The sequence below is a fragment of the Lepidochelys kempii genome, chromosome 16 (assembly GCF_965140285.1).
Source record: "Lepidochelys kempii isolate rLepKem1 chromosome 16, rLepKem1.hap1, whole genome shotgun sequence".
NCBI lineage: Eukaryota > Metazoa > Chordata > Testudines > Cheloniidae > Lepidochelys > Lepidochelys kempii.
In genome coordinates, this window is record NC_136395.1 from 10442565 (window position 1) to 10460379 (window position 17815).

The 17815-nt window shown below is 48.3% G+C and overlaps 1 protein-coding gene across 10 annotated transcripts in view; it reads left to right on the forward strand.

Annotated features, from left to right (window-relative positions):
- Positions 1 to 17815, forward strand: part of CACNA1B (calcium voltage-gated channel subunit alpha1 B) — a 470003-nt gene that overhangs the window by 253282 nt on the left and 198906 nt on the right. For all 10 annotated transcript variants that reach the window (XM_073313878.1, XM_073313882.1, XM_073313876.1 and 7 more), the window contains exon 7: positions 15810 to 15925. In XM_073313878.1, coding sequence (XP_073169979.1) covers positions 15810 to 15925 — 116 coding nt within the window. The remainder of the gene's footprint in view (positions 1 to 15809; positions 15926 to 17815) is intronic.

Sequence of the window (17815 nt, forward strand, 5' to 3'; positions counted from 1 at the left end):
CTAGCAGCTGTTGATTGCCCTGGAAGAGCTACTGCAGCTTTCATGGCTCACTGTAACAACGCATCTTAAATCTCTCCTGCTACAGCTCATTTTGAGCAGGTTGTGCCCTATCACGGTGTCGTCTGAACTGAACTTTCCATACGTTCTCTTCCCGTCGGCTGCTATTTTCTCAGTGCTGAGGTAGTGTGTCCTAGATTATCATTGCTTCCCATCTCTTACAGCGTCCCCAGGGGATTCCTTACCCTTGTGTGCTGGGAAACTGTGGCTTCAATCCTGATTACTGCAGCCTATTGGCTGGGAGCGCCCAGCTCCGTTCAAACCTCATTGAGCCGTCTGTCTTAGTGGCTCAATTTGCTAAGTTTCGTGACAGATTTTTCCCTTTCACAGCATTCTGCTAGATTGAGATAATAAAACTTCAGCTTGTGAGACATGCAGAGACTGCAGTAGAGTGAAAGCTAATTAATGTATCATAATGGCAAAAAATTCCTTTGTCCTTCTTTTCCCTCATTATGAGGGACAATCACTCGTTTTCCACCCAGATTTATTTCCATCCCACGCTTACCTACTGCGATCTCGCTTTGGCTGATATCAATTACTTGCCTCAGAAATGCTGCATAATGGAAAGGGATGTCAGTGCTATAAACGTATCTTGCATCAGTTTCAGATTCCTGCTCTCTCGCTTTGGGTGATCTCTGTTGTGGGGCTTAGCCCACCTTCTGCTCCACATTAGACCTGCAGACAGAGCACGAGATGGGTTGACTCTCCCTTCTTTCCCACCGCCACCCCACTTGGGTAACAAACCCATTGCTGTAAACAGCAGAGAGACTACGTGATCCCTGCAGAGGTGAGAGCAGAACTTCTGGTCCATGGGCCATGGGTGAACTGGCCCTTGGGGGAGGCTAGTTCCTGGCTCCTCCCCTTTTGCCTGAGGCCCCGCCCCCCACCGGATCCCAAAGCACCCCCACCACAGCCGCTGGCCTCCCTGCTCCAGCCCCAGGCCGCCTCTACACCTGCAGCCCGAACACCAGGCAGGTGGCATGGCCACAGTGCCCCCCAGCCCCAGAGCACCGGGCAGGCCGCAGTCCCAGCACCCCTGATCCCAGCCCTAGAGCACCACATGGGTGGCAAGTGGACGGGGCCACACTGGGCTGTTCGGGGAGGCTCAGCATCTCCCAGCCTCTGATACCCGCTGCCCATTTTCTGGTCCAAAGTACAGGCCCCCCCCACTTGAGTTCAATGACCCTTAGTTTGCAGCTCTGGTAATTGGTCCCTTATTCTGTGTGTGGCCCACTAAAACAGTGGCTCTCAAACTTTCCAGACTACTGTACCCCTTTCGGGAGTCTGATTTGTCTTGCGTGCCCCCAAGTTTTACCTTCTTTAAAAACTACTTGCTTATAAAATCAGACATAAAAATACACAAGTGCCGCAGCCACACTGTTACTGACAAATGGCCGACTTTCTCGTTTTTACCACAGAATTAGAAAATAAATCAGTTGGAATATAAATATTGTACTTGCCTTTCAGTGTGTGGTAGATAGAACAGTATAAACAAGTCCTTGCATGGATGAAATTTTAGTTTGTACTGACTTTGCGTGTGCTGTTTATGTAGCCTGTTGTAAACCGAGGCAACTATCTAGATGAGTTGACGTACCCCCTGGAAGACCTTGGGTACCCCCAGGGATACGTGTACCCCTGGTTGAGAGCCACTGCACTAAAGGGTATCGAGAGCTGTCTGTCATTCACTCACTCCGTGTTTTACACACTTACCCCTATTGGAAGTGAGGTAGAGGATGGAGCCTTTAGTATGAACCAATGGGGAGACCAGATTAGGTTAAGCTGCCTGGGGCTGTCCTTTCCCATTGGGATGGAGAGTTGCTGGATCTAGTTACAGCGTCCCTCACCACTCCCTCTCATTTTCTGCCGCAGGTTGAAAATGGCCCTTGATGCTGTGGGATAAATGGGGCTGCTGTCCCCAAACCCCCGCCTCAGAGTTGCACTGCTATGGGGTCTGCAGCATTACTTCCTGGACCAGGAAAATAAAATCGCAACTGACACAAGCTGGGTGTAAAGACAAAGAGGCTGCAAGGGCATGAAAGGGCTCGTCTCTGGGCCTTTCTGCCTCCCCGTCTCCAGGGAACACGTGGTGCTTTCTCTGTTTGAGTCATGTTTGATTCACTCCAGGCTCAAAAGATAGAGATGGTGGCAAAGCCTGGATTGATTGCGAGCATCGCTCTCCCGGTAATGCTTTCATCCCTTTTCAGCTAGCCGAGGAGAGCTATTTTCTCCTCTCTGCAAGCGACGAGAGGGAAGCAGCAGCAGCAGCAGCTCTGGCTGTGCAGGATTGATCGAGCCTAGACCTTGGCCCTTCCTGAGATAAATGCCAGCTATTAGCAAGGGCTGGTGGCTCCGCCAGCTGGGCTTCTCCTGCCCTCCGGGTAGCCCCGTCTCTGAGTCCAGTCAGGAAGCAACGGGGGGAAGGGGGGCGCTTTCTCCCGTGGACAGCATGACGCAGCCAGACGCCAGCCAGAAGGCCAGACGGGGTTGGATAGCACTGGGCATGCTGGGGATTTCATGTACCTAGCGGGAGCACACAGCTTGGCTTAATGATGAAATCCTAGCGGATCTTAAACATAAAAAAGAAGCTTACAAGAAGTGGAAGGTTGGACATATGACCGGGGAAGAGTATAAAAATATTGCTCGGGCAAGTAGGAATGTTATCAGGAGGGCCAAATCGCACCTGGAGCTGCAGCTAGCAAGAGATGTTAAGAGTAACAAGAAGGGTTTCTTCAGGTATGTTGGCAACAAGAAGAAAGCCAAGGAAAGTGTGGGCCCCTTACTGAATGAGGGAGGCAACCTAGTGACAGAGGATGTGGAAAAAGCTAATGTACTCAATGCTTTTTTTGCCTCTGTTTTCACTAACAAGGTCAGCTCCCAGACTGCTGCGCTGGGCATCACAAAATGGGGAAGAGATGGCCAGCCCTCTGTGGAGATAGAGGTGGTTAGGGACTATTTAGAAAAGCTGGACGTGCACAAGTCCATGGGGCCAGACGAGTTGCATCCGAGAGTGCTGAAGGAATTGGCGGCTGTGATTGCAGAGCCATTGGCCATTATTTTTGAAAACTCGTGGCGAACCGGGGAAGTCCCAGATGACTGGAAAAAGGCTAATGTAGTGCCAATCTTTAAAAAAGGGAAGAAGGAGGATCCTGGGAACTACAGGCCAGTCAGCCTCACCTCAGTCCCTGGAAAAATCATGGAGCAGGTCCTCAAAGAATCAATCCTGAAGCACTTGCATGAGAGGAAAATGATCAGGAACAGCCAGCATGGATTCACCAAGGGAAGGTCATGCCTGACTAATCTAATCGCCTTTTATGATGAGATTACTGGTTCTGTGGATGAAGGGAAAGCAGTGGATGTATTGTTTCTAGACTTTAGCAAAGCTTTTGACACGGTCTCCCACAGTATTCTTGTCAGCAAGTTAAGGAAGTATGGGCTGGATGAATGCACTATAAGGTGGGTAGAAAGCTGGCTAGATTGTCGGGCTCAACGGGTAGTGATCAATGGCTCCATGTCTAGTTGGCAGCCGGTATCAAGTGGAGTGCCCCAAGGGTCGGTCCTGGGGCCGGTTTTGTTCAATATCTTCATAAATGATCTGGAGGATGGTGTGGATTGCACTCTCAGCAAATTTGCGGATGATACTAAACTGGGAGGAGTGGTAGATACGCTGGAGGGGAGGGATAGGATACAGAAGGACCTAGACAAATTGGAGGATTGGGCCAAAAGAAATCTGATGAGGTTCAATAAGGATAAGTGCAGGGTCCTGCACTTAGGACGGAAGAACCCTATGCACAGCTACAGACTAGGGACTGAATGGCTAGGCAGCAGTTCTGCGGAAAAGGACCTAGGGGTGACAGTGGACGAGAAGCTGGATATGAGTCAGCAGTGTGCCCTTGTTGCCAAGAAGGCCAATGGCATTTTGGGATGTATAAGTAGGGGCATAGCGAGCACATCGAGGGATGTGATCGTTCCCCTCTATTCGATATTGGTGAGGCCTCATCTGGAGTACTGTGTCCAGTTTTGGGCCCCACACTACAAGAAGGATGTGGATAAATTGGAGAGAGTCCAGCGAAGGGCAACAAAAATGATTAGGGGTCTGGAACACATGACTTATGAGGAGAGGCTGAGGGAGCTGGGATTGTTTAGCCTGCAGAAGAGAAGAATGAGGGGGGATTTGATAGCTGCTTTCAACTACCTGAAAGGGGGTTCCAAAGAGGATGGCTCTAGACTGTTCTCAATGGTAGCAGATGACAGAACGAGGAGTAATGGTCTCAAGTTGCAGTGGGGAAGGTTTAGATTGGATATTAGGAAAAACTTTTTCACTAAGAGGGTGGTGAAACACTGGAATGCGTTACCTAGGGAGGTGATAGAATCTCCTTCCTTAGAGGTTTTTAAGGTCAGGCTTGACAAAGCCCTGGCTGGGATGATTTAACTCGGAATTCGTCCTGCTTCAAGCAGGGGGTTGGACTAGATGACCTTCTGGGGTCCCTTCCAACCCTGATATTCTATGATTCTATGAGGGCAGATCTGTCGCAACGTGCTCTGCCATCTGCATCATTATCAAGTCTTAGTCCTCCCTCACGCTTCCTCAAAGCGTATTGTTCAATGTTGGCGATTTAATCTTCTGGCTCAGATGCTGGTGTCGTTACACAAGTGCCTTTATGCTCCAGAAACTGATGCTGGAAAAAGCATCTTCTCACTCGGGGCCTCTGCTTCCTGTGCGGCTCTCAAGCCCGTCGGTTCACCGGTGCCCAGGCTTTTTCGTTCGTGCCGGCGCAGCTACTGGGCCACGCAGGGGCTGCAGAAGGCCATGCACACAGCAGTGCTGGGATGGGTCTGCTGTGTGTCTGGAGGTGGGAGAGCCTGAACAGGGAGGCTGCCGCCCCAGCGCCCTGCACTCCGTGGGGGCTACGTTCAGGGGCGTAGCTACAGTGGTGCAGCCGCCCCAGGCTCACGAGGCTGTGGGGGCTCAACCAGCAGAGGCTGCTCTACTTTCGGCACCAGGGTAGTTACACCACAGTCTCCCTACAGGCAGACGGGGCTCTCCCGCACCCTCCCCAGGGCCATTCAGCCTCGCGTCATGAGGGATGGGGTATGGCAGGCTGAGGGAAGTGCAGGGTTATAGCCGCTGCCAGGAGGATCCGTCAGATGTATTCTCCGCAGTGCAGAAGCAGCCGCAGAATTGCTCCATGGCCAGGGATGACTGAATGGCCTCCTCTCCTCCCAGCTGCTGTGCGACCTCCCCGCGCAAACCCCATCAGCAGGTCCGGACTATGCCTCTAGCGCAGCAGTGCCTGCAATGGGCACGCAGCGTGGTGTGCTGTCTCCTTGTCCCAGCATCAGGCGCCGTGGCTGCTGGTTCCGTTACACCTCCCTGCAAGGGCTCCCTTTCGGAGGGGAATGTCCAGGAATGATGCTGAAAGGCACCAGCTATGCACAGCTCTGAAGGAAGGCAAGTGAGAGCAGACACGTACCCTCCCTTCTCCATGGCTCTCAGAGCCCGCTCTTCAGTTTGAAATGTCCAAAGTGACAGGGCAGCCAGCCCTTCCCTTGAGAGGCCATGCTGCAACCAAAGCCCTCTCAGTTGTATTAGATGTCATCAACACCAAGACGTTCCTGGTGATGTTTTGCCAAATACTTCGCTTCCCTAATTTCATCTCATTTCATCCCAGCTCAGTTATATACCCCCTTGTATTGCTCTAAACAATTCCTCCTTGTTCTTGGTGTGTACACCCTTCTTGCACCCGTAGATTGTACCACCTCCTTTCCAAGTGGTTTCCTAGCCAAGGTAGACATATGTAATTCTTTCCCTCCTAAACAGAAAGGAAGGATGGCCCAGTGGTTATGCTTCTAGCCAGGGATTTGGAAAGACTTCAGTTTTCTACTCTGCTACAGACTTTGTGCATGACCACGGGCAAATTGCTTAGCTTGTCTGTGCCTCAATTCTCCATCTATGAAATGGGGGTAATAGTGCTACCTTACCTCACAAGCCTATTGTTAAGATTAAATGTGTTAAAAGTGGTGAGGTTCTCAGATAGTAATATCTGATTGGGAAGGGGGGAGCAGGCCTATATGTACCTGAGATACATTTGTGTCCTTCAGTCTTCACTAATCTCTCTTCACATTGTTTATATCTTTTTGGTAGCAAGGTTCCAAAACCAGTTTTCTCCGCATGGCCAGATAGCCACGGGCTTGTGTCTTTCCTTCTCAGCACCCTGATACCTCTGTGCATGCAGCCTCGAATTGTGTTGGCCTGTGCTGCTACCATGATGCATTACAAACTCCTTTCGAATGTGTGGCCCATTGTCACTCCTGGATCTCTCTTGACTTGCGGCTGCCTGCATCTCTCTCTCTGTCTCTCTCTCCCACCATATATAGGCTTCAGATTATTTCCCCCCCAATTTACTTGCCTTTGGTTTTTTTTAAAGACAAATTTCATTTTATTTTCTACCTGTGTTTGTAACCTCTCAGCAGCTGCTCTGGTTAGGGCATTGAAGAGAAAGATGTTCTCGTCTCGCCTCCCCCACCCCTATGGCTCCTATCTGCTGATATGAATAATTCAGCTGCTGCTGAGCCTGCCTTTGTTCTTTGCACAGAGGAGCTTTTCTAAGCTACACCAAAGGTTGGCATCTTTGAGGTGGTCGGACTGTGGCTGGCCCGCTGGGACATGCAGAGGTTAGCACGATGGGGGTCTCTGTTCTCTTGCAGCCATCTCCCTGACCTACCATTTCAGGCTCTCGGAGGTGTGCCGCTTCACAGGGCGAGGTGGTGGGCTTCTACCTGAATTATTCAGCTTCCAAAAGAATTCAAAGGGTTGCTGGCCCTGTTTCAAGTGACACTTCCTACTGAAAATACATCCATCTGGAGCTAAACAAGGCAGGAATCAAAGGAAAGACAGCCTACGTTTAACCCTGCTAGGGTCCTGAGCTTTGCTACTGTATCTCAAATCCCCTGCCTCTTTTTTCACTGTCTTTTTCTACCTCCTCTTCAGGGCTGCCAAACCACTCACCATTTTAATTCCTGGACCCATTTCTAAGCATCCTTAGAAGTCAATGGGATTGACAGATGCTTGGCATGGAATGCCATTTGCATTTGCAAATACATCTACATTTGGCAATGCTTTTCACTTTGCAGGATTAGTCCCCTGTGTTCTAACTTTTCTTTTCTTTTCTTTTCTTTTCTTTTCTTTTCTTTTCTTTTCTTTTCTTTTCTTTTCTTTTCTTTTCTTTTCTTTTCTTTTCTTTTCTCCTTAGCGCACTCTCATTGCTTTTTCTCGCTCCTAGGGCAGGTTAGCAGTGATTAAATGGATATTAGAGTCACGGAGGGTTGGTGTCCATATGTCTTTTAGTTGTATAAACAGAATCACAAAGTGGCTGATTTTGCTGCAGCCGGGAGGGATTGCATGTTACAATGGATTTACTGTGCTCCAGCAAGACACCACAGAGATATGAACCTGCAGAATAAATTCTTCCCCTGGAGCAAGGATCCGTTTTTCATAAACACTGGAACGCTAATGTGGTTACTGAGGGAAGCGTAAGAACATTAACAAGATCGGATTCCTAGTGAGATAAGCTGCGGGGGCTTTGAAGGACTTTGTAGCTGGGATTTGCAGGAGGGGAGAATGTGGGCTTGCTGCAGAAAGGGTGGGCTGGCAGGTGCAGCGTAATGGTAGTGTCATCACTGGCTGACAACCATCTGAGGAGAAGCAGCATGTTGCAACAAAGGAGGCTGAGTTCAAGATGGAGCAGCCTCAGGAACATGCACTCCAAGGGCTGGCGTGGGGTTGATAACAATGGAGGGATGTACCAACTGCAGTCTGGCACCGACCACTGTCGGAAGACAGGATACTGGACTAAATGGACCATTGGTCTGACTCAGGATGACCGTTTTGTGTTCTTATGGTGTCTTGGTAACCCATGCAGCTGTGATACTGCTGTCTTTAGACATGTGGTACTTCCCACCCTGGAATGGCTTTCTTCATCAGAAGCAAGATGGCCACAGAATGAAAGGGAAGGCTAAGCAAAACCCACCATTTCTCTTCTCCCACCCCACAGGGAAGCTGAATGAGCCAGAGGAGTCTAAGGAACCTGCTCCCTCCCACCGTCCTTTAAATATAGCCAAGTGTTCCTGCTTATATGTGGACTCTTTTGATGATGGAGACACAGTCACTGTCAGGCCATGGGGAAAGAGTTGGCGTGTTGCCCCATTCCCTGAGCGGAGAAGCAGACTGAACACCCCCAAGATTAGGCCTATCAATATTTCACTGCCCCAGAACAAACCAGGCTGGATCCTATGTGACATACTGGGGCACAATCCAGTCTAGTTGGGGGCTGTCTCACCTCAGTCTGCAACATTGGGTGCCTTGCAATGCTTTGCTGTAGTAGCTCCCACCTGGGACACTCACAAACAACCTGCCAGCATGCAAGCTACACCCTGAGTGTCTGTGGGTAACTCCTGCCTGCCAGCTACACCGTGGCTCTCACCAGCCTGGGTTATACTTCAGGGTGACCCCAGCATGCCCCCAGCCCCAGATCTTCCCCCAGGAATGTGTGTTGTGTACTGCCCAGCCCTCTCCTGGAAAGTACACATATATTCAGCCCATTATTCCTTTAAGGGAATAATATGACAGTTTATTATTTTAAATAGTTATCCAGACACTTCAACTTTAACACTCAGGATTCGATAAAACAGTAAAACAAGTTTATTAACTACAAAGAGAGATTTTAAGTGAGTGCAAGTAATTAGGCACAAAAGTCAGAAATTGTAAGAAGAAAAATAAAGATAAAACGTTTACTGGTGCCTAACTGAACAAACTATATTAGATTCAAGCAAAATTTCTCACCAAGTGCTTCCAGCAAGGTTCTGACCAGACTCTTCAGGACAGAACTCCGCCCCCAAAATCCAACAGTTGTTTTCTGTTGTCTTCTCAGGTGCAGAGAATGCAGCAGACAGGGAGAGTGGAAGGGGTGTCTTGGGGTGTCTGCCTCTTGTTTTTATAGTCCTGTCCCCCCTTGGAGAAGCATTTCCAGCTGGGAGCAAGGTGACAGGCAGTCTAGTGAAGAAAGGAAACTGCTGTTTCTTTGCTGATAAATAGATTTTTTTTGTCCCTGTTCCCTTCCTTGCCAAAGAATGGCCACTTAGAATGTAATGATTCAGAATATTGGGAATCATTAAGACAGTGATAAATAATAAGACAGAAAATATAATATTGCCTCTATATAAATCCATGAGACGACTAAGCAGGGATATGATTGAGATCTATAAAATCATGACTGGTGTGGAGAAAGTAAATAAGGAAGTGTTATTTACTCCTCATAATACAAGAACTAGGGGTCACCAAATGAAATTAATAGGCAGCAGGTTCTTGGGAGATTTTTAGGCCAGTTTTAATTTCCTGAAAGGTTTGGAAAAGACTCTGAGAAGTATCATTTAGGAGAACTGTCTTTACCAGACCTCTAGGTCTTTTGAGGTTCCTTCGTCACTGTTCACACCAAGGGTGGATTAAAACTAAGTTGGTCCCTGATCCACCAAGATTTTGGGTCATACCCACCCCCCAACCTCTTAAAATGGCAAACTCTGACAAACTCCCCCACCCACACAGCCCTCCGTTCCCCCCCGAACAGCTCTTGCCTTCCTCCCACTCCTCAGTCTTTCATTTTCCTGCCAAATGAGGCAAACCAGCATGTGGCTGTCTGGCACCACTCAGGCAAGCTTGGCCCCAGCACATGCTATGCTGACAGATTCACTGCTGCATTCAGTCTTCCTCTGACTGTGGGGTCTGGATCCCAGGGAACCAAAGAAGTTGCCTTATTCCAAATCTTATTTTCAGCTTGCATTAGGCATCAGCTGTCCATTTCTCTAGGCTGTTGAATGACTAGGCTGTTTAAGATACTGCTTGCTGTTCCCTAGCAAGCCTGTTCTTGGGCACTGCCCTACATTCAGCAACAATAGCTTCCAAATTTAGCCTCCGCAGAGCTCATCCATCTCTCTCGGCCTACTTTATTTTTCCACCTAGAGAATTCTCTTCAGCCAGTGACCAACCCAGACTCTGCAAAAGCCGCCTGGCTTGCCAGCTCTACAAGGAAGAATAGCCTTCTCACCAGTTATGTTCATATGGCTGGACTCTAGTCAGATGGGATTATGTTTTTCCACATAGTGCTGCACGCCGTTAGCTTCTTGTGTGCTATGCACGGCAGATTCAGTGTAGCTCTTCATCAGTGGAAGGTCAATTCCCAGTTGAGGTGACAGAGTTGTAGGCTTCTGAACTAGGTTCTGATTCACAAACTAAAGGGGCCTTTGCATGTGCCCAGCTCATCTCTTTTTGGGCACTGGATGGTGATGAAACTGCTCTGTTAGGTCTGTGCTTCAGTTTCTCTCTCTCTTTCTCTCTGCCTGCCTGTACTGAGCATGGCTTTCAATTCAGTAGCCTATGTCTGCCATCCTATTTTAGGAGCTGTGTTCTGATAATTTATGTACAGCACAGTTATATGACTCTGTATAAGAAGGTAATTGTATATAATAATAATAATAAATAGACAGTACATAGCAGCTTTCATCTGAGATGGGTAAATGTTAATGTCCTCATTCTACTGATGGGGAAACGAGGCTCAGGGAGGTTGAAGGACATGGCTGAGGTCACACAGGAAGTCAGAAGTAGCTGACCCCGAGAGGCTGGTAGGAAACCCAAGAACGATGGCCAAATTGTCCAACACTTGCATTTCAGCTGTTTGCTCTAAAGGAGCAGAGCTAACCCTGAGACCTGCTCTGCAGAGACCAATGAAAGGAAGCCAAGGGTTTGGATGTTGTGACACAGTTTATGTCACTGCCAGAGGAAATTGTGGAAACCACATTGCTTGAAATATTTACAGCGAGCAAGGATAAACCACTTGGAAGACCTTCATCAGGCAATAATCCCCTGTTGGTCCTGGTGGTGATTAGCTTAGCTTAATGGTCTCTTTTCCTTAGCGATGATTTCCCTCAAAATGGCCGTCCTGACATTTTTTTACACCCTGATTTACTTTCATCTTCTCCCCACCCAGAAGTTGACCACCCTTTGTGTCTCTTCCTATAGGCTGACTCCAGCAACTTGAACAGCCTGCTGCGCTGAGCAAAAGCAGTGACTCCTTTAGCTCAAGTGGTTTTCATGCTGAAGGTCCTGGGTTTGATCCCTGTTCATGGGTGTGGTGTCTCCATGTAATTTATTACAGATATATTCTGTATGTAGGCCTCATAATGCTTGATTGTCTTGCATCCAAGCAAGGAGTTGAGTATGGGGTTTGCCATAGTGAGGCCTCCTGGCTGCCAGCCTCACTGTGGTGTGGTCCCTGGGTGTGGGGAGAACATCTATGGTGCCGTGCTTTCACTGTGCCCCCTGCTGGTGCCCAGCCAGCAGGGAGCCCCTGGGACAGGAGAGAGTGAGGTGGAGGAGGAAGAAGTAGCAGGGAGCCATTAGGGAGCATGTGGGGGGACAATCTGGCTTCTGGACGCACATAGATGAACAGGGAGGTTGATGGGAGGCTGAAGGGGATGATGGGAATTTGAGGTAGCCTGGGTTGAATTATTCCAAGACTCCAGGCTCCCACTACCTCCCCCAATCCTGTTGTTTGCCTTGGTAAAAGTGGGCTGTGATGGGAGAAAGTTTTAGAGCCAACTGCATTGGGCTATGTAGATGGGTGCCTCCATCAGCACCTTGGTAACCTGGTACTGTCTGGGATCACCAGACTTAGTGGAGTTTATGCCCAGCGGGGGGGAGGGGTGTTTTTCTCTTTGTACCAGCTTACTCTCAAGAGTAGATCAATGAAACAACCATCTCCTTGAACCACTCGGAGTCTGTCTCTGGTGCCTGAACTCATTTGCACAACAGTAGGAGAAAGAGAAGAGAGACACTTGGAAAAGTGATGCCAAAAAGAGATGAACAGGTCATGGGCCATCCAACCCCTGGAGATGGTTGTCTCCAGCTCCAACTTGCAGTGAATTGTTGGAGAATCTGCTGCCCGTCCTGTGGATAGATAAGGGCTTTCGGTCTCCAGGGCTGTCAGTCTGGCATCCTTCACCGGCAGCATTAAATTCACAATGAAAAAGAGCCAGGAAAAAATCTCCTCTCCTAAAGTTAGAGCTTGGTGTGTGAAAGGCTAGATAGCCCTGCCTGCATGGGTCACTGCTGTTAGCATCTCACCTCCCCGGTGAGAGCACTCTCTTGTGCTTCATCTACCTCCTGCCCCAAAGTATGCGTGACATCATGCTGCAAAGCATCCACCCATTGAAACAGAGAAGGCCACAGTCTGTGTAAACTAGCCCCACTGTGTGAACGGGACACAATGCCGGGGATCACCTTACAAGGAATAGTCCTGTCGGTTGAGAGCTGCTCTGCTGTGTGGCGGGATGCCTGGATAGCTCTTTCCTGCTTTCACTTCTGTGACGCTATGGGGGATTTTTGGTTGTCACTGGTGTGAAAATAACAATTTTGGTAAATAAATCAGAAGGTTCATTTAATGCCAGCCACCCCCATCTCAGGGTCCTTCTCTGTTCTCAGCGAGAGTTGGATGAAAATTTTCTGACAACATACTTTTTTTTTAATGGAAAATGGCTTTTGGATTTAATAGAAATTTGTGATCATTTTGTGTATGTGTGTGGGGGGGGAGGGGGCGGGCAGTTGCTGAAAACCCCAAAACTGGAAAACTTGAGAATTTGTTGGTCTTCAGTGTTGTCCCCACTTCCCCACAAAAAGAAAGAAAAATGTTTAAGAAAGTGTGTGTGTGTGTGTGTGTGTGTGTGTGTTGAAAATTTTAATGGAGGGAAAAAATAATCTCCCCCACTGTGAGCAGATGCATGGGGATAGTCCTCTGTTTCCATCCGGCATCTACATGTCACCACCAGGAAAACCCTTCCCCAAAGCGCCCTTGTCTGCAGTCCAGGTGGCTTGGGTGGCAGCTCCTTAATCATACCAGAGAGTCAATGAGGAGTGAATTGAGGTGCTCTTCCTCCACAGCTTGTCCAAACTCAGCCACCATTGGAGAACAAGAGACCTGGCCTGAAATACAGCCTTGCTCTTGCATGTGGCAGTGGTAGAGCATATAACTTTAGGATTAAACATATTCCATTTGTGGCTGTACCTGGCAGAGGTCACTGTAATGACATGTCTCCAGGGACTGTATCTATGATAGTTGATTACATACAACTTCCTCTGCTAGTCAGTGTTGGCTGGAGCCTGTCACAAGGTCTAACCTTGCATCTTACAAGCAGGTGTCAGTGAGCCTGGTTAGGAGCCACAGTATTACAGTCTTGGGCCTTTCTGCCTCATTCGCTGCAGGATCTAAATCCACTAGTCAATAGCCAAGAGCATATTTAACCTCAGCTAGGATTTACTTTTCCCTGGGCCCAGATTGTGACTGGGGGGGGGGGGGGATGTGCACGTGTAAGGGACCTCTCCCCACATTTTAGGTGCATTGCTCAAGAGCCAAGAACATTCATAGTCGCTGCACTCAGGAGAACTCAAAGACTGCTCTGTCCAGGCCCACTGCAGCACACCTTGCCCAGAAGCGGGTCAGGGGAGACTTTGGCCCTGTTTTTGTGCCTCCCACTGCTCTAAATCTTGGACAGGTTAAGCGCAGTCCTTCAGGACACTCTGCCTGGGGCACTGCAGCACCAATCACCTCCTACTCAGGGCTGTGCTTATCTGGCACAATCTAGCCCTGCATAATTTGCAGTGAAACACACTGTATAGCAGTAATCATAGCCCAGCTGTGCCTCCAGGCATGGCAGTTTTAAAGGAGTACTGTCTCTGCCCCGGCACTGTCAGATCTCATCCCTCCTCTCTCTGAAAGAAATCAAAACTGACTGGAGGTCCCATGGCCTGGGCCAATGGGTGCTGAACCAGAAAGGAGAACATTAAAAAAAGACAGAGAGGGAAATCAGTATCCCTGCCGACACGTGCAGGTTTGCGAATCGCAAGCTAGACGCCCACTGAATACCAAGGCAGGCACTTGAGACTGGGAGTGACCGTGCTGCTCCTCCACCCAAAGAATGGGGTCATGAGTTGTGCTGTTGGATGTGAGAGGGGAGAGGAGAGTCATAAGATTGAGACTGAAGAGCAGAATAACGGCGTATGTGATGGCAAGTATCAGCTGCTAGCCAGTTGCGCTGTGCTGTGAATCAAGCTCTCACTGCAGTCCCTTCAAAACCAGTCAGACAATCCCTCCTGACTAAGCTAAAGTGTAAGCTTTGACAGATGAAATGAAAATCATGAAGCTGCCTCCGGCACCTCTAATCCCCTACCCCCACCCTTGCTGTTAACCATAGAGCGTGTTTGGATAACAGGGCTGGATGCTTTGAATGGGAATCTAGAAAAGAATGACAAAAGTAACTGGAAGGCTGCAGGGACTGGCCAAGCTTGGCTCAATGATGGCTAACTGGAGGATAAGAGGATCATCTGTAAATACTTGGAAGGTGTGAACACCAAAGGTCCAATCCTGATCTCCCTCATACCACTTTTACCCAGGTGTAAACTCCATTGGCTTCAGTGTAGTCACTCCTGATTTACCCCCAGGTGAGATCAGAATCAGCCACAAAATGAGAGAGGGACTGGCCAGGGTAATTCAAAGCTGTGTTCCTGGGAGCCACTGAATTGAAACAATGAGCAAAAGGAACAGCAGGAGAATATCAGGAAAAGCTTCTAACAGTGATGTGTGTTAGGCTGCAGAATAGCCCTCATGAGGGAAGTGGTGGATACACCATCGCTAGGGCGATTTAAACACAGACTAGAATATAATGTGTAAGAGATTGCCCCATTGGCTGGGGGATCCATTAGATGATTCTGTGTTCCGGGTGATTTCTGGCACACTCCTCTTTATAGTTCCATTTTTGACTATGGGTTTCCATGTAATTTTAGGTTTCAGAGTAACAGCCGTGTTATTCTGTATTCGCAAAAAGAAAAGGAGTACTTGTGGCACCTTAGAGACTAACCAATTTATTTGAGCATGAGCTTTCGTGAGCTACAGCTCACTTGATCAGATGCAAGTGAGCTGTAGCTCACGAAAGCTCATGCTCAAATAAATTGGTTAGTCTCTAAGGTGCCACAAGCACTCCTTTCTCTTCATGTAATTTTAGCAGCGAATGGGACTTCCCGGATCCTCAGCCTAGGGTTGTGTGAGATGTTTGACCATAACTGCCGAGTGCCCACCCGCACTCTTGATTCAAGTTTGACTTGCATGTGTGAACCTCCACCCAGGCCTGTGAAAGTTCAGCGATGGGCTAAAACTCCCCATTCTGAATTCTAATCCACGTTCAGCGTGCTTTGTGACGGTACGAGTCCTACAGGCACCTCCGCTGTGGGATAATATTTTTACCTTTATTAAGTTGTGTTTCTGGGAAGAGCTGAGGGTTTTGTTTGCATGCACCTTATGACGTAGTGTTGTTATGAGTAGCAGCGGTATGGTGGTTGTTTTAGTTATTTAGTATAATGGTAGTGCCTCACAGCCGCAGTCCTGCACTGGACCCCATTGGGCTGGGCAAACAGAGAACAAAAAGCTTACAGTCAGAGTATGAGCCCTGAGATGACAGGTGGAGACAGACAGACAGATAGGGAAGCAAAAGGAAATAAAGGGACAATATTTGTCCGTACACCTGCTGCCTAACTATTGACAAGTGTTTTGTAGGCATCCTGGCAATGGAGAGTTTTAAAAGTAAATTCGAAGGAGAAAGGAGGAGGAGTTAAGCTGTCTTGAACCTTGTGTGATCCACATTCTCTCTCTCTGCAGCGAGTTCGCCAAAGAGCGTGAGAGGGTAGAGAACCGCCGGGCCTTCCTGAAGCTCCGTAGGCAGCAGCAGATCGAACGAGAGCTAAACGGGTACTTGGAGTGGATCTTCAAGGCAGGTAAGGAAAGAGCCCTCCTCCTGCTTTGTCTCAACTTGTGTGTGCTGTGACTGCGACCACCTTGTGATGCTAAGGAAACAGCCTTGTGTTGAAAAATTAGGCCTCTCCCCCTTTTAAATAGCATGAAACCCTGACTGACACTGCAGGGCACACTGTCCTCCCAGCTCCCTAAGTTGCACCCACAAAATATGCTTCTGCAAACAGATAACTGTGTGCTCAAAACAAACAGTTGCACGTGCAAAATGGACAAGTGCTTGCAGTGACTCATTCTGTGCCCATACCTGCCTCTTTGTTCATGCCTGTAACTTCTGTGTCCGTGCTTTACCATGCACAGCTTAGGTGCCTCGATTTGAAAAAAAAATGACCTTGTGTATCTCCTGTGGCTTCATTTCTTTTCCTTTATTTTTTGGATGGCTTTTACCCCTTCTGCAAACCCATCCATGGATTGCCCTGCCCCTCTGTGAATTCCTCGGAGGCATTCACATTTGCTGGGATTGGAAGAGGAGCTTGCAGTAGTCAAGGCAGAAGATGGCCGTGGCCTGGACAAGAATTTTGACAGTCTGGTCAGAGAGGAAAGACTGAAGCTCTGAAATGTTAAGTAGGAGGAAGAAGCAGTCGCAGTTTGTATGGTCACAGGAACCCGGTATTTCACACAGTTCTCTGTAGAGTGGCAATCAAAAGCCAGTTGTATTGACCAAGCTTCATTGAATGTAACTGCTCACCTGGAACTACCCTCAATTAGTTAACCACACTTTATCTCCCTTTTAATTCTGTGGTTCCTTAGCATTCGAGAAAGGAACCATTCACATTGCTTTCTATTTATAAATTGTCCCTCCATTTGTTTACAACTTTGTGCTACTTCAAATTCAAATTAATTAAAGGTTTATCTAGTAGCTAGAGGAGAGGATGCCTCAGTTCTAATCCCATCTCTTGCTGCCTTGCCTTAGGGGCCCTCGTGACTACGTGGTCTCTCTGAGCCGCAGGATGTGTCTACGCTGTAGCCGGAGGTGTAATTTCCAGCTCAGATAAAAATATATGCGCTAGCTTTGGTGGATCCAGCATGCTAAATAGCAGTGTGGATCCATAGCAGTGTGCCCTTGGCAGCACAAGCCGTGGCTCAGGCTAGCCACCCTGAGTGCTGTCCTATCTAAGATCCTACGTAGGTGCTCTGGGTGGCTAGCCCATCCTGCCACTCTGGCTACATGGCTGTACTTAGTATGATAGCTCAATCAAAGCTATCGCAGGTATGCCTACCCCAAATAGAAGCTATACCTCCAGCGTAGAGGTACCCTCGGTTACCCCCATCGGTCAAATGAAGATAACAACACTGTTCTTGCAAGGGTGTGGCCTGGTTTTATTCTGACTGGTGAAAGAGCTTTGACGTGTTCTGCTGAAAGGACCTGTGCAGGTGCCAGCTATTACTGGAAGTGGCTGTTTGAAAATTGAGGTGCGTACGTCGCAAAACATGCGGTGAAATCTCTTCCCTTAAATTTGCACGCCACTGCGGTACCTCTCCGTGGGAACGTCTGGCTGCTGTGTCACTTTGCCCCCAAATGTTGCGTGAGTGTGTGGTACAAATGCTATGAAATGCCTGTCGTTTCCATTTTATCTAATGACATTTAGAACTGCAAAGCTTAAAGGAAGTAGCTGAATCAGGGAATAATAAAACACTCCTCCAGAGGCATTGTTGGAAATACAATAGCAGTGCAATACAGTGCAGCCTGAAGGAAGTTTCATGCAGCAGAAAAAAAAAAAAAAAAAAAGAGTGAGCTAGGTTGGGAAATCATTAAATGCAAAAAGTAACATAGGGGGCTGTGCTAAAGCTGAGAAATCAAGCGCTCAGAAGTCAGGTCTTGAAATCTTGGCCCCAGTGAAGTCAATGGGAATTTT